General features: G+C 44.6%; 1 protein-coding gene across 1 annotated transcript in view; it reads left to right on the top strand.

Annotated features, from left to right (window-relative positions):
- Nucleotides 1-5,921: 5,921 nt before the first annotated feature.
- The window catches only part of Trpm (transient receptor potential cation channel, subfamily M), a 48,325-nt gene continuing 40,475 nt past the window's right edge, over nucleotides 5,922-13,771 (top strand). The window contains exons 1-3 of the mRNA XM_070530032.1: nucleotides 5,922-6,152; nucleotides 8,128-8,341; nucleotides 9,236-9,363. Of these exons, the coding sequence (XP_070386133.1) occupies nucleotides 5,922-6,152; nucleotides 8,128-8,341; nucleotides 9,236-9,363 (573 nt within the window). The remainder of the gene's footprint in view (nucleotides 6,153-8,127; nucleotides 8,342-9,235; nucleotides 9,364-13,771) is intronic.

Below are 13,771 nucleotides of genomic sequence, written 5' to 3'. Positions count from 1 at the left end.
ACTCCTTGATGTGTACGCTGTTGGTGACGCAGAAGGTGCCGGTATCTTTAGGAAGTGACAATGACAACCGCTGTTACGGCAGCCGTGGTTGAACCAGAGGGGCTCTCCCTCGATATGGCTGAACGACCTCCAAGGGTTGCGCTGTGAAGTTCCGTGGTGTGCTTCAGACGTGCATTCGAGTACATAAGTTTATGGATTAGAGGTGCCGCTAAAATATTTTTTTCATAAAGGCTGAAATCAAGTGGTACTGCCTACGTGCGCCTGTTTGACGAACGTCATGTATTAAACAAATTTCACATTGCATGAGTATGCCAGAAGAAACTAATTTTTAATTTTTTTGCTGATGCTGTACACTCTAGACCTTTGCACTCGACCGCACCTTGCAACCTTTATAAAGATGTTACACGGAAGTGTTCAAACATGAGGTTTACTGGCACTATTTGCCTCGAAACCGCAAGCAGGGTTCTAACAACAGGGATGACGAACAGAGACACACCTCGTCCTTTTATTGCCATAGCAATAATGCGGACAATCCAGGCGCATTTCTGCCGTCGCCGTCGCCATGATGTTCTTTATAAAGTTCAAAGGCGATAATACCACCGCCACGCGCCCTTCGCTGTATGTGCGAGTGAAAGCGCGCGAGGATAGCCGACGATCGCTGTTTGATCTCGTCCGCGTGAAATGTAGGAAAGTAGGGACAAAGCGCGCCGTCTTCCGTCGCGCGCGAGGCAACCTACAATGTGAGGCACACGGGGAAGAGGGACGGCGTTCTACACCGGCCACAACTGTGCATGTGGCGGCTGAGCGCGGTCGAGCGGCCGTAACTTTAGAGCGATCTGCGTTGGGGGCAGGCGCTAGGTGCATCGACGGCTCGTAGCTTTGTTCGTGTTGTGTGTTCTCGGCGCTGAGTTTGCGTTGAAGCTATAGACAGCAGGACAGTAACTTCGCTCGCTGGTGCCGCCGCGTTTCGCCACGCCAACATTTTGACAGCGAGTGTCCGCGGTTATTGAGTGTGATGTGTTCATGTTTGCCGTGTGCGCTGACACCAAGCTTGTTAATTGTGTTAGCAAGCGAATGTTTGCATGTTCATACGGACGATAAATGTAGTCTCCTTACTTCGTGTAGCTGTCTGCTAATTTGTTATCGCAATCGATGTTCCTTTTTCTGGGCGAAACTGCGACTTCTTTTTTCTCGTCCGCCACGCTGCCAGAAGTTTCTCTCCATCTGCAGGATAACGTTTTGAACAATACTGTTCAGAATCTGTGCTGTTCGTGGTACGTACGATTAAGGGAGGAACCCTGGAGAAAAATTTAAGCATCGGTAACCGGATACTGTTTCCGTATTATGAAAGAAGGACACCAGCCCTGGTGTTCTCCTTTCAGCATTACACCATGAATTGTGTCTGCGTCTCGAAATGTGCATCTTAAAAGAGCAGGTCATCAGTGTCAGGCACCGTTACAACATACGCATCCCAATGTTTACATACATAAATGAATAACGGCAATCCTAATAGATCCGGCAGTGTAATGTTAACCCCCATTCATTTTCACTTCCCACACATCCCTGTCTCTCTCTGACTCTCTAAACATGTATAACAAGCACATAGTTTCTTAGGGGAAGCGTAGTTCACAAATTTCGAAGCAGGACGCTTTTGCAGAGACGAAAGTGTTTTCCAGCGCTTTGCGTTCGAATTAAGATAACGATAAAACGCGCGTGTCTGATGCACACAACTTCCGCTTGCGTCCGGACCTCCGACGCTTCCGCTCTCGACGACCAGTGGGCGACCTTGGGTTCCGCTTAGAGCCACCTCGCTGGCGCTACGCTCCGGTGCTCCCCCTGCTCTGATATGCAAAAGACCGCACGCGGGGCTCATGCGAAAGCAGGCGTCCCAAAGCCGCAACGTTGCCCGCAGCATGTGCAGCCGGAAAATCGTTGCGCCTCAACCGCGGGCTGCGCGCTCTGACGCAAAACTGCGTTTTCCTTCCCGTTTTCTCGCCTCCGGACCAGGTGCGGTGTGCGAAGTTTTTGGAAAACCGGGATACCTTGCAATGTCCAGCCTTTCGCGATGGAATAAAACAGGGCAACAAGAAGGTAGCATTTACATATCGTAGAAAGGAGGAAGTTGGAGTGAAAGCTGTTTCTGAAAGAAAATATAAAGAGAGAGGCTCCGTGGAAAGTAAGATGGTTCTTGTAGTAGGTTGCTAGCTGCAGACACGTGGGGAGTCGCATAGCGATTAAGCGAGCGCATTATCCACCCCGAGCTTCACCTCAGCGGAACAGAGGAGGTGTGGTTAAAGCAGTGCACTTGATGTACTGACACACGGAAAAAATTGAGCGTAAAATTTCAATATTTTCGAATGACCATTGCACTACAGCATGGTTGCAATTACGGGCTATATTACACCTATTTTTTCTACAGCAGTTTCTGACTGCTCATACGATAGCTTTGCACCGAACGTTGTCTTTCTCAGGCTATGAGTACTTGTTGTGAATGCAAACACGCGCTTTAAATGGCGGCGTAATTAATTATTAGCACGTCCTTGCTGGACTTACATTATGAGAAAAGACTTTGCTCTGTGGTTGTGCTCACCGCCCGGTGCGGCTCAGTGGCTGCGGCGTTTTAGCGGTCATCGTGAGATCGCGGGTTCGCCTAGTGACCGTAGAGGCCGCATGTTTATGGGGGGCGAAATGTAAACGCACGTATACTTAGGGTTAGGTGCAGCTTAAATAAATAAATAAATAAATAAATAAATAAATAAATAAATAAATAAATAAATAAATAAATAAATAAATAAATAAATATGCTTGTGCTGAAGGCAAAGCATCAAACGGGGACTGATGGACGACCCTAGATTTTCACTGTTCATGGGTGAAAGAATAGAAGTAACACAACAAAGCGAACCATGGCATTCGTCTCACGAAATAGAGGCTTAAAGGGAAAAAAAGCAAAAACAAAAACAGCGGGAATAGTCTATAGCGCCAGATATTCACTGCTACACATATAGAAAAAAATATGTAGACATTGTTGAATACATTTTAGAAAAAAGACACACACACAACGAGCTAGTTTTTCGAGCGTACGAAGGTAAAAGAGTGCGAGAGATGAAGCACATTGCAGAGCGCGCAGAATGCATGCGGCATCGTGATATCGTGAGCATAATCACCTGGAGGACATGCAGGAGAAAGCATACAAAAGAAAAGAAGAATAGGAGGAGCAAACGTGAAGAGCTTTGGAGCAGAACGACGCGATGCTTACCTCGCACTGGGCTGGGCAAGCGAAGCAGAAACAAAAACCAGACCAAGCGATAACAGCGACACGGACGCCAGTCTAAACGACCCGAGAAATCAGGTGCTATACGGCTCGCATTTCACTGACGGGACACGGAACTCCACTTGTGTTCGATCGTTTCGCAGTGAGACGCCTGCGGACGAGAGTGTGGGGGGGAGGGGGCGTTTGGCACGGCTCGAACATGTTTTCCTATTTCGTGTAGGCCTCGCCAAGGAACAGTATTCGCGAGGAGGCAATCGCGAAATGCTTGGCAAAACGAAATCAGTGGCCGAAAAGTCTATATTTTTAAATGCCGAGTAGGGGGTTCCCGCAAAGTCATAATTAAAACTGCTTTCAGGAAAAAGAAAAGGTTGTAAGGAAAGAGGACACGATAGAAGCACGCTCGCTATTTTGTGTGCCGTAGACCACATTGCCGATCGCAGTAGCTGTAAAACTTCGCGGAGGGGTGTTAAGTACGATGAGTTTTGTAAAAGTAGGCCCAGGTTAGCTTAACGTGCAATGAGAGGAACTTGATAAACGCATACGTGCAAGGAACTTATTCTGGGGTTACTTGCACAACTTTGCTTAACAATATTTCGTCTTTTTTTAACCGTGTTGCAGCTTCATTAACATTCTTTCTTTAACAGTGAACAGTGCATAGTTGCGCTTTGTCATACGTGGGTCACGATTACGGATTTGCTTTCGTTTTGCGTGTTGAGTATTATTACAGAATCCAAGATGGTTACAACTAACTCAGTTGCCTTTTCTACACAGTTGTTTATTCGTGCCTGGCTGTTTGAGGCTATGAAGGAAGAAAGTGTCAATTATAATACTGTTCTCATTTTGATACCGAATTAGGAAACTGTTTGTGGAAAACAGCGCACCAACCGTGTGCCAATAGAACTTAAGTTGAGGTCACTAGAAAGTGTGGAACTCGAGGCAATCAGATGTTTAAAAAAATAATCACAGTTTAGTTTATTTTGCAATGAATGCGGCCAATTTGTGTCAGTTTAGATTTTTGTTTTATGCCCTCGCCGAGCGCTGCATTTTTTTGTCGTGCTCGCGGAAGGAACATATTGCACAAGTTGCATGAATGCGCTGCCAGGCATACAGTTTCAGGTTGTTAAGGTAGCGCAGTATAATAAGCGTATATAAATCAACCTCTGAGGATGAATGCCACAATTAGCCCCCAAGGAAAATATTGCACGCCTGCATAGGGCGGGGGGCAAGAACTAAGAACGAAATCACAGAAATCGACAGCAATGACAGAGATCACGTAGTCCGTACAACATAAGCGAGACAGTTCCCAATGTGTAGATCATGCGTCAACATATTCAGGCAAACCTAAACAAAGGTGAGTCTGTTTCCTGAAGTCTTATAAGGCAAAGTGCTAGGTGTTGCGTCTGGTGTGTTCTATATGACACACTTTGCTGTGGAATGCGTGAGCTAACGAATGCCTCGGGTACCTTATTTCTTCTTCCCTGCGTTCTACATCGAAATGGAAGAGATAATATGCTTACTTTTTTTGGAACTGCGCATTGACCTTATTCTCTTTTCTTTTTCTTTAGCTCAAGAAATCCTGGATTGAATGCACCTTTCAGAAGCGGGACTGCGTCAAGTTTATACCAACTAAAGCAGAACCGGAAAGGCGAGTGCGTTCTTCCTTCTGTAGAAATAAAACAGCGTGGGGTGCGCTTTGATACGAAATGCGTGGGCGCCGTTGAGAAATGGACGTGGGAGTGCGAGCTCTCTTTGAATTCGTCTTTCTTGAGTTTGAGAGGATATGGCTGGGCATCGGTTTGTGCTCGTTACACACGGCCGCTTTCCTCTGTTCAAGTAAAAGTTAATTTAATGTTGTTTTCAGACAAATATCCGCTTGCTATAGGTGTTTTAAAACTCTGTGCGAAGAAGTACGAAATAATTTCTATTTATCGCATGAAAGTTGTTAGCGTCTCTAATACGGAAAGAAAAATCTGGGATAGCGTTGACAGTTACGCTGTAATCCTACAAATGTTTATAAAGAAACAGTACTTTTCCAGCATAATGTTGTTCTTTAGAAGAAAGGATCCATTTAACCAATCAAATAAACTTAGATTTATATTTTTGTGTGGTAATGGAAGTATATCGTCATGGTTTTCATGCGCAGCACGACGTAGTGGAGATGAAAGAAATAAAGAAATGTACTGGATGCGTGCTTTATGCATTTCGTTTTATGCCTGATGCGTCACGCTGGCCATTTGAATCGTGAATTCGCGCCACCTGACCTACGTTGCAGTGCTTCTAACTATATTATGTCAATTATCAGTTCGTAGAGTAATAAAAACAACATTCAGCACCTTTCCCATGCAGGCGTCCTACATTAACCCGGAATAGACTAAAGAAAGTTTATCATTGTATAACAGACCCTATTCACATTAACACTGATATTTTTTTATTTGACATGTAGAGCTCTGGTTCATCCATTTAAGCTGTTACTGGCTAATGCAGGTAATGGCATTTGCTTCTTGTAACCTCTGGCGTTATTCTCTGACGATGTATTCTTTCTTCTGAAGTCGTATAACGTCACAGCGCAGATTCGCCACAGTTTAGGATACCGTTGCCGCGTCCTAACGTATTAGTATAATGAATAAGGTGGCTTTATATATTTTCGTCTATGTTATCAAGTTTTACCTTATTATGTGATACTCAACGTAGATGCGGATGCGGCGAGCTTCTGGGCGGCCACACACTGTCGGCGCGGCCATCGCTCACGTCACAAGGTGGCCAGGCACAGCCACCCGAGACAGAAGAGCACTGGTCCATCTCAAGGCACACGGATGTGTCACCCACCAACGCCTTCGGCACCATCGAGTTCCAGGGCACCTCGCACCCGCTGAAGGCGCAGGTGCGTGTCTTCTTGCGGCATGCGTTTGGAATGGAAGCATAAATGCAACACTTTGATATACGTTTCTACATAGCATCTCATAATCTATAAAAGGCATGTGAATGTTTCTGTAGCGTTGCCGTCACTTTTTTTCGTTGAGAAATACTATGGCAAGATTATCCACCGTCACTCGCGCTTGGTCGTTGGTGTAATACTGAGTCGTGAATCTCACGTTAAATATCAATCAATCAATCAATCAATCAATCAATCAATCAATCAATCAATCAATCAATCAATCAATCAATCAATCAATCAATCAATCAATCAATCAATCAATCAATCAATCAATCAATCAATCAATCAATCAATCAATGCTCACCTATTGATGAGATAGATTCCGTTGCCCGCTCTGGGCACAGATATATACTCGCATCATTTTATGCCGGCTCTCCAAACAAGGCCAAATTACGAAATGCGGAGCGTGTCCCTTGCCATCTAACTGCCGGCACTGGTGTTTTCTTCCCATTCATCAAAAAACGTGACGGTGAATTAATTGTGCAAATACTTTTTCAGTGGCGCACATAGTGAAGCGCGAAAGCATTTACAGCTGCCTTGAAGCGGTTACAACATGACGGTGATCAGCTTACTGTCTTTCTACATTGATGGTGCAAACGATGTCCCGCTTTCGCAACGTCAATGCAGCTTCTGCACCACGGTGCGCGGCTAACGCTCTTGCGTAACAGCCCACCTTGTTAATAGGGATATAAGCAAAGCGTATCAACTGAATGAAATTTATAGTGTTGTCCAAAAGGATTGTTTTTGTGCAAAGTGGTTCCGCTAGAAACAACCAAAGAACGGAAACAAGCTTTTTTTTTGGCTTCTGAAAGAAAATAAGGTCTTTTAGTTCATGCGAATATTGCTCACTGAGACAGTAAAAGTGAATAATAAAGAAAATGAAAATAACAAAGACCAATGAGAGCAGTGACCAAGTAAATGACAACGCGCTTCCTCCCGGTTTCGAAATTGCCTTTCCGCGCATACAAGTAAAATCGCATCCTGAACACAGCAACGGGATTGTGAGTCGTTTATACAGAAAATCCACTTTTGAAGCACTCTTTGTGTCGGGCTGGATGAACGCTTCGTTGGCTTTACCTTTATTTCACCTCAGTAGTTGCGGCCTTCCCAGTTATTTATCCCTCCCCCCTTTCGTTCCTGCCACCTTTCTTGTTTCCTTTTCTTTTCTTTTTTTTGTTGTACCTTCCGCAATTCTCTACGTTCGGGCATCTTTTCTGTATTTTAGCCTTTCAAATAGCAGATCCGAGGCGCGAACAGCTGGTGTGCATGCAACCAGTGCCATACGACGAAACGAATCTTATCGTCACCCTTTAGGTTTTTTCTTTAACCGACGGTGCTTTGCTCTTTTTGAAATGCGACTCCCACGAAAAAAAAAAGATAGGCAGATTTTCTTTGTAAGTTACAATATGGCACGGCAAAGAAAAATCCAATGTAGAGGCTAGAAATTGATGTAGAGTATGTATAATTTTATGGTGTTTCTAGAAAATTAGTTGAAAGTTAAGAAATATTTGATCAGGAGCTGAAATCAATCAATCAATCAATCAATCAATCAATCAATCAATCAATCAATCAATCAATCAATCAATCAATCAATCAATCAATCAATCAATCAATCAATCAATCAATCAAACGCACAAAGAAAGCAAGCAAAAAAGACAGAAAAAAAGAAAAAGAGGAAAAAAGGAAAAAAAGAAATAAAAAAACAAGCAAGCAAGCAAGCATGAGGAGCAATCCAAGAACATTTTTAAAGCAAGACATTCATTTTTTTCCCATGCCCAATTTGTTCCCCGGCGTTGTTCCGGCAGCTAAAGCACCAGATTTTTTTTCCCCATCCTCAAATGGGGCCAGCGTTAGTTGCCTTCGTCATTCTGAAGCATCATCGGTTGAGCAGAGTGCGTTCGATGCGTGTTGTTGCCCGCAGTACGTGCGCCTGGTGAGTGACAGCCGTCCCGAGCACGTGCTGCAGCTGCTGACCCGCGAGTGGCAGCTCGAGCTGCCGAAGCTGCTCATCACCGTGCACGGCGGCAAGGCCAACTTTCACCTGCAGGCAAAGCTCAAGAAGGTGCTCTGCCGAGGCCTGGTGCGCGCCGCGAAGACCACCGGCGCTTGGATATTCACCGGGGGCACCAACACCGGTAGCCTATCGTTACGATTCCTGTCTACTCGCGGTGGAACTACGATTCCCTGCAGATGTTTGCGTCAGTTTAAATCGATTGCTTGTCTATTATTAATTGTTCTGATACACTTTGATGAAACGACGCACGCACGGAGATATGACAGTCAAAAGTGACCTTCAGCACAGAGTATGATAGAGTATGGCATCTAATATACAAACGTAGGTAAATACACATCATTTGGAAGAAAGTTGTAATTACATTGTGGTTACTACTCAGTGTCCGTGCTTCGTTAGCTCATGTTAGAATAAAATATGGTTGGAGCCAGTGATGTTTACTGAAGTGCTTGTCACTGCAAAGCTAAATAAAGAAATTGGTGGCTTACTTGGGCCGGATTAAGCAAGCTGTTATGCAAAGAAAAGACCCAGAAAGCGTTTTATTACCCGGCCGACTTTGTTAATGACATGTCCAAAACAGTGATTGGCTGATAACGCACGCTTGTGGATAGTCCTGTCTTAAGAACATTTTTTTTTGTGAATATGGGAATAAATGCATAGTGTCCTCGTTCAGAGGATAGCACCAAGCGGTGACGAAGAGCACGTGTCCTTCTGGGCTTTATTTTTATACTGCGAAATTTAAGAAAATGTTCGAAGCTTTTGTAAAAGGAAGCAATGCTGAAACACTAACTGAAACCTTCTCATTTGGAACACGTTTCTCTTCCCTTGCAAGTAATGGTGTGGTGTTCGAAATGGGGTGAAGCTGTATTCATTCATTGTAAACGTTGCTTTCATAGTGTTTCCCGTGTGTTATTGCGGCAGAAATGTTTAACAACGCCGAAGGCTAAGGAATCCGATGGTTACGCACCCTTGTCGTACTATTGTTTTGTGTTTGTGCTAACCTTTGCTTACGCCTCAGGTGTGACGCGTCATGTTGGAGAGGCGCTCCTGACAGAAAGGACGCCGCAGCTTCGCGGCCGTGTGGTAGCAATCGGCATCGCCCCATGGGGCATCATCGAAAACAGGAAAGACCTCATAGGGGCCAAGGTGAGCAGCTTGTCCTGTTGCACCTGCCTGAACCTTGCTTCCTGGAGTTGCGTTTCTCTGGCATAGACTGTGCAGCCTGCCTTCCGCTGCTAATTTGTAAGAATGCAGTCACTGCAGAGTGAGGTTCAGAAGCTGAAAAAAAAAGAAAGCTGCAGTATAGCAGTCCTCCTGCTTCTTGCTTTTATCGGTCCAACCATGGAGCATTTTCGCTCAGCGTGCTTTGGCAATTTGTTGCATTGCTTCTGGTCTAACCACTCCTGGTCCAGGGGTAGCGAGTACACACTGTCGCCAAACACTTTGTAAGCCACATATGCCGCTATAATTAGATATGTTCTTCTTTTTGTAATGTAAACACTCAGACCACCTAGTCTGGCTCAGCGATATTATCATTTACGTGTAGCACAGAAGAATAAAAGACTGAACACAAGAATAAAAAGGAACGTGAATTCACGTTGTCTTTACACATTCACAAAAAAAAAACATGTTCTGTGCGACGAAATAAGAATGGAAACAAGTGAGTCGTATTCGCTCTGGCTTTGCCACCTAAGATTATTTTTCTTAATTTGAAGAGCAAGCTAGCAAGCTCGTGCTGAAACTAAACACTCATTGCCGATATATACACGAAGCCTGACTTCTTGCTAATATCACATTTGTGCCTTTACCTTGACAAGTTTTGTTAGGTTTGACTGCAGGCGTTAGAAGAGATTAGAAGAAACACAGTTCCCTTTTTTTCAATTTTACACTGCCCTCCCTCCCCCAATTCCTCACCCCACAAAAAAAGAAAATGCAGCTGTCGTTGTTACAGCTGTGCACAGCATGTAAAGGGTATTCCACACCGAGAATATACTGAACGTACCTAAACAAAGTGCTCCTTTTATCTAAATCTCTCAATACGTAGAAAACTACAACACTACAACAAGTCAGTCAAAATCGTAAGACTATTCCTGTTGTGAAAAATTAAGCCTGCGGCATTTTTTTTTTCACGTGTAACTTGGCTGGCACAGTTTGCGCCTAGTCAGACGCCCCGAACCCGAAGCCACGGTCTCCACCTGTTCACGTACACCGCGGATGGTGTTCCTGGAATTGCAGGCGTCGCATGCATAGCTCAGTCCAGCCATGAAATACGTGCCCCCTGCATGGCGCTCGCCTTCTACAGCTAGCTGCAGTGCACGCACGAGCTCCCTCAGCAGTACCCCCTCCCTCCGGTGCCGTGCTTCCAGCGTATCCCCGGCGCCAGTCGCTAGTAGCGCGTCGGAAAAGAGCACTACGTTTTAATTGCTCCGCTGCACCGACGCTTGCAAGAGACACGTTCGTCTACTGACCCTGCTCCTGAAGGGCCGTTCTTATGGTTCGGACTTTTATCCCTGCAGCATTCATTACACGCAGTAGGCTGAAGTGTATAACGTATTTTGTGTGCGGAGTGCGATTGTAGTCATATTTTTTGAAGCGGTGACGCGCGTGTCTAATTAAGTGTTGGTCGTTAACCACGCCACTACGTTTCGCATGGCTCCTGCAACCGGTGCAGGCTAGCTTGACAAGTATGCTCATCACGGCCTGACGTTTTGGTTTGTGTTTCCGTTCTTGGTCAGTCGTGCTGCTTTGCTTAAATTCTAGGCGCGTTTCATGAGGCAACATATCACAACATATAGTTCGTCTGTGTTAAACTAGTCTACAATATACAAAGGTGGTAGCAAATTTCGACAAGTAGTTTTCATTGTAACAAGTTGGTACTTGTAATGGCGACGCATGATCGTCGTGGCTGTTGCATATGGGATTCTACGATAAGTCTAGTTTATAACCGAGAGAAAACTTCGAACTTTGATACAGCCCTTTCTTACTGTGGCTCGCAAGCGTGATTTGATGGGTTGAGCGATGAGTCAACACTGCTGTCGAGAGTAGTACTTATGTGACGTTAAAAGGACGCTAAAGAGAAACGCTAAATTAGTTTAAAATGCTAGAGTATTCTTTGAAAAGTCTACATTCATTTTGAGGCTTTATGCTTAACATTAGAAGGGACAACGATGGTCAAATGTTTTGTTTTCGTATTTCGCACCCACACCCTGTCTCTGGTATGTCAGTGCGAAGTCATATATTTTAATGCATTTTCTCGTATGTTGTGTCACCACCACGTTCAAGACATTGCATGAGACTACATCGACAGCCGCGGAGCTTGTTGCTCTTAGTAGCGCGCTACGCATAATTCGAGAGGAACTACCTCAAAAGTGGAGCATTTTCAGCGACTCTAAGGCAGCTCTACATTGCTTTCTTTCTTCTTTACACTGTTGATCCTATGAACAATTTGCATTACAAATCCGAGGCTCCTTCATCGCCTCGTCGAGCAAGGACACGACGTCACATTTCAGTGGGCTCGATCTGCTCATGAAGACGGTGCGCACGAATAAATCCCGCTCTCAAGGACAGATGCAGCAGCGCAAGTTCGAGTGCTTGCATATGATGCCTTACAATTGTTCTGGAACACACCTAGTTTCCAGCACACACGTCTCCATAGACGGGACTCCTTTCTGAGACTTCATCCTCCACTTGGATACTTTACCGATTGTGACTTGGCGTCGCTTTTACGACGTCGTTTGCTTTCCGCATCGAATGGGAGGACAGTGCTGTGTGTGACCACTGCAGCGACGAGGAAACTATCGAACACGTTATTTTTCGTTGTTTGCGGTCGCGACCGTGCTGGCGCGTTTTGGCGATCGGCTTTTTTCGGAGCAGACAGTCCTGGAACGCCAACGTATGCCGTCGTCACACCACAAGACAGTGAGGCACTGTTGACATTTTCACGTTCAAGTGACCTATTGGAGAGACTAATTCGCATGGACGTTCACGACCTTTCCCACACTTTTTTCTGGATTCTTTGCTTTTTCTCTCCGCTGTTCTTTCCGTCTTTCGTTTCCCCTTCTCACAGTGCAGGGTAGCAAACCATAATCGTATTCGATTACCCTCCCCAACCCTCCCCCCTGTGAGTGTGCATATATATATATATATATATATATATATATGTAGTATTTTGCGCCGCAGTGACTCGTTTAAAGTTTTTGAAACTTGCCAAGTAGAATATTTAGCTCGTTTAGAACACGATGCATTCCAGTTTTACCGTTAGAACGTTGAGCACATCCGTTAAGACGCTCTCAAAATCCATGACATCACGGAGAGCTAGAGCGGGAACTTCAAGGCAGCGTCGGCCCTTATGGTGCGTTTCCGCACATTTTCTGGCTTGCCAAGCCCCTGCTCAAAGTAACTGTGGTTTTATCATCATCATTTATTGTCCCTTAAGGAGTCCTTTCAGGGTATTACATAAAGGGGGGGGGGGAAGGGGCAAAAGCATCAAGAAACACTATGGTCATTATTATGCAATGGTTAACTCATTTGTACAACGGTAAACAAAACTTAGTGTGCATGCTAGTAGACGATGGGCAAGAAAAATAAAAAAACAAAGTAAGGAACAAACCGGCAGTAGAAATGGTAACACAACAGGGAATATAACAGAAAAGTAAAAAAAAAAGGTTAGGCTTTATAGTAACAGCATAGTAGTGGTAAGTTAAGGGTTTAAAAAAATACATGACAATAGGTGTCTAAATTTATCTGGATTACTTTCATTCACTATGCTGTTGGGTAGAGCGTTCCACAATTCAATAGCACTAGATAAGAAAGAGTTGTTGAAGGCATTAGAGGAACCATGGAGACGTTGTAGACTCAGCTTGTTAAAGAGACGCTTAGAAAAGCGGTTGGGCGGAAGTAAAAGAGTGTTCCTGAGATGGTGGGAAATTATAATATAGGTTGTGGAAAAGTAAAAGTTGTGAAAGCTTCCTACGAAGTGCTAGGCTAGGAATGCTGAGGGATGATTTAATGCCACTTATACTGGTATGCCAGTCATAGTTTGAAGCGATAAAACGTGCTGCGCGATTCTGCATTGCTTCGAGCGAGTTAATAAGATGAGACTGGTGAGGGTTCCAAATTGCTGAGGCATACTCAAGTTTAGTCCGAATGAACGTTTCATAGGCGAGCTTGCGTACGGGAACAGGAGACAGAAAAATCGATCGTTTGAGTAGGCCAAGTGATTTAGAACAGTCGTTAATAAGTTGAGTTATGTGTGCAGACTACGTAAGCTGATTAGTGATAGTAACGCCTACATAACGGTAAGAGTCAACTTTAGTCAGGGCTGTGGAATTAAGAAAGTATTGGTGGTTAATGATGTCCCGCTTGCGAGTTACAGACATGTACTTGCACTTGGAGACGTTGAGGGACATGAGCCAAGCAGATCACCAATTTGCTATTTTGCTTGGGTCTTCCTGGAGTATTAGGTGGTCATTATGGGAGGATATGCGCCGATACAAGACGCAGTCATCAGTGAATAACCGAATTGATAAAAAAATGCTGTTAGGGAGGTCATAAA

Source organism: Dermacentor albipictus, chromosome 1 (assembly GCF_038994185.2).
Source record: "Dermacentor albipictus isolate Rhodes 1998 colony chromosome 1, USDA_Dalb.pri_finalv2, whole genome shotgun sequence".
Lineage (NCBI taxonomy): Eukaryota > Metazoa > Arthropoda > Arachnida > Ixodida > Ixodidae > Dermacentor > Dermacentor albipictus.
Note: the sequence above shows the minus strand (reverse complement) of the source record. Positions and strands in the feature narration are given on the sequence as shown.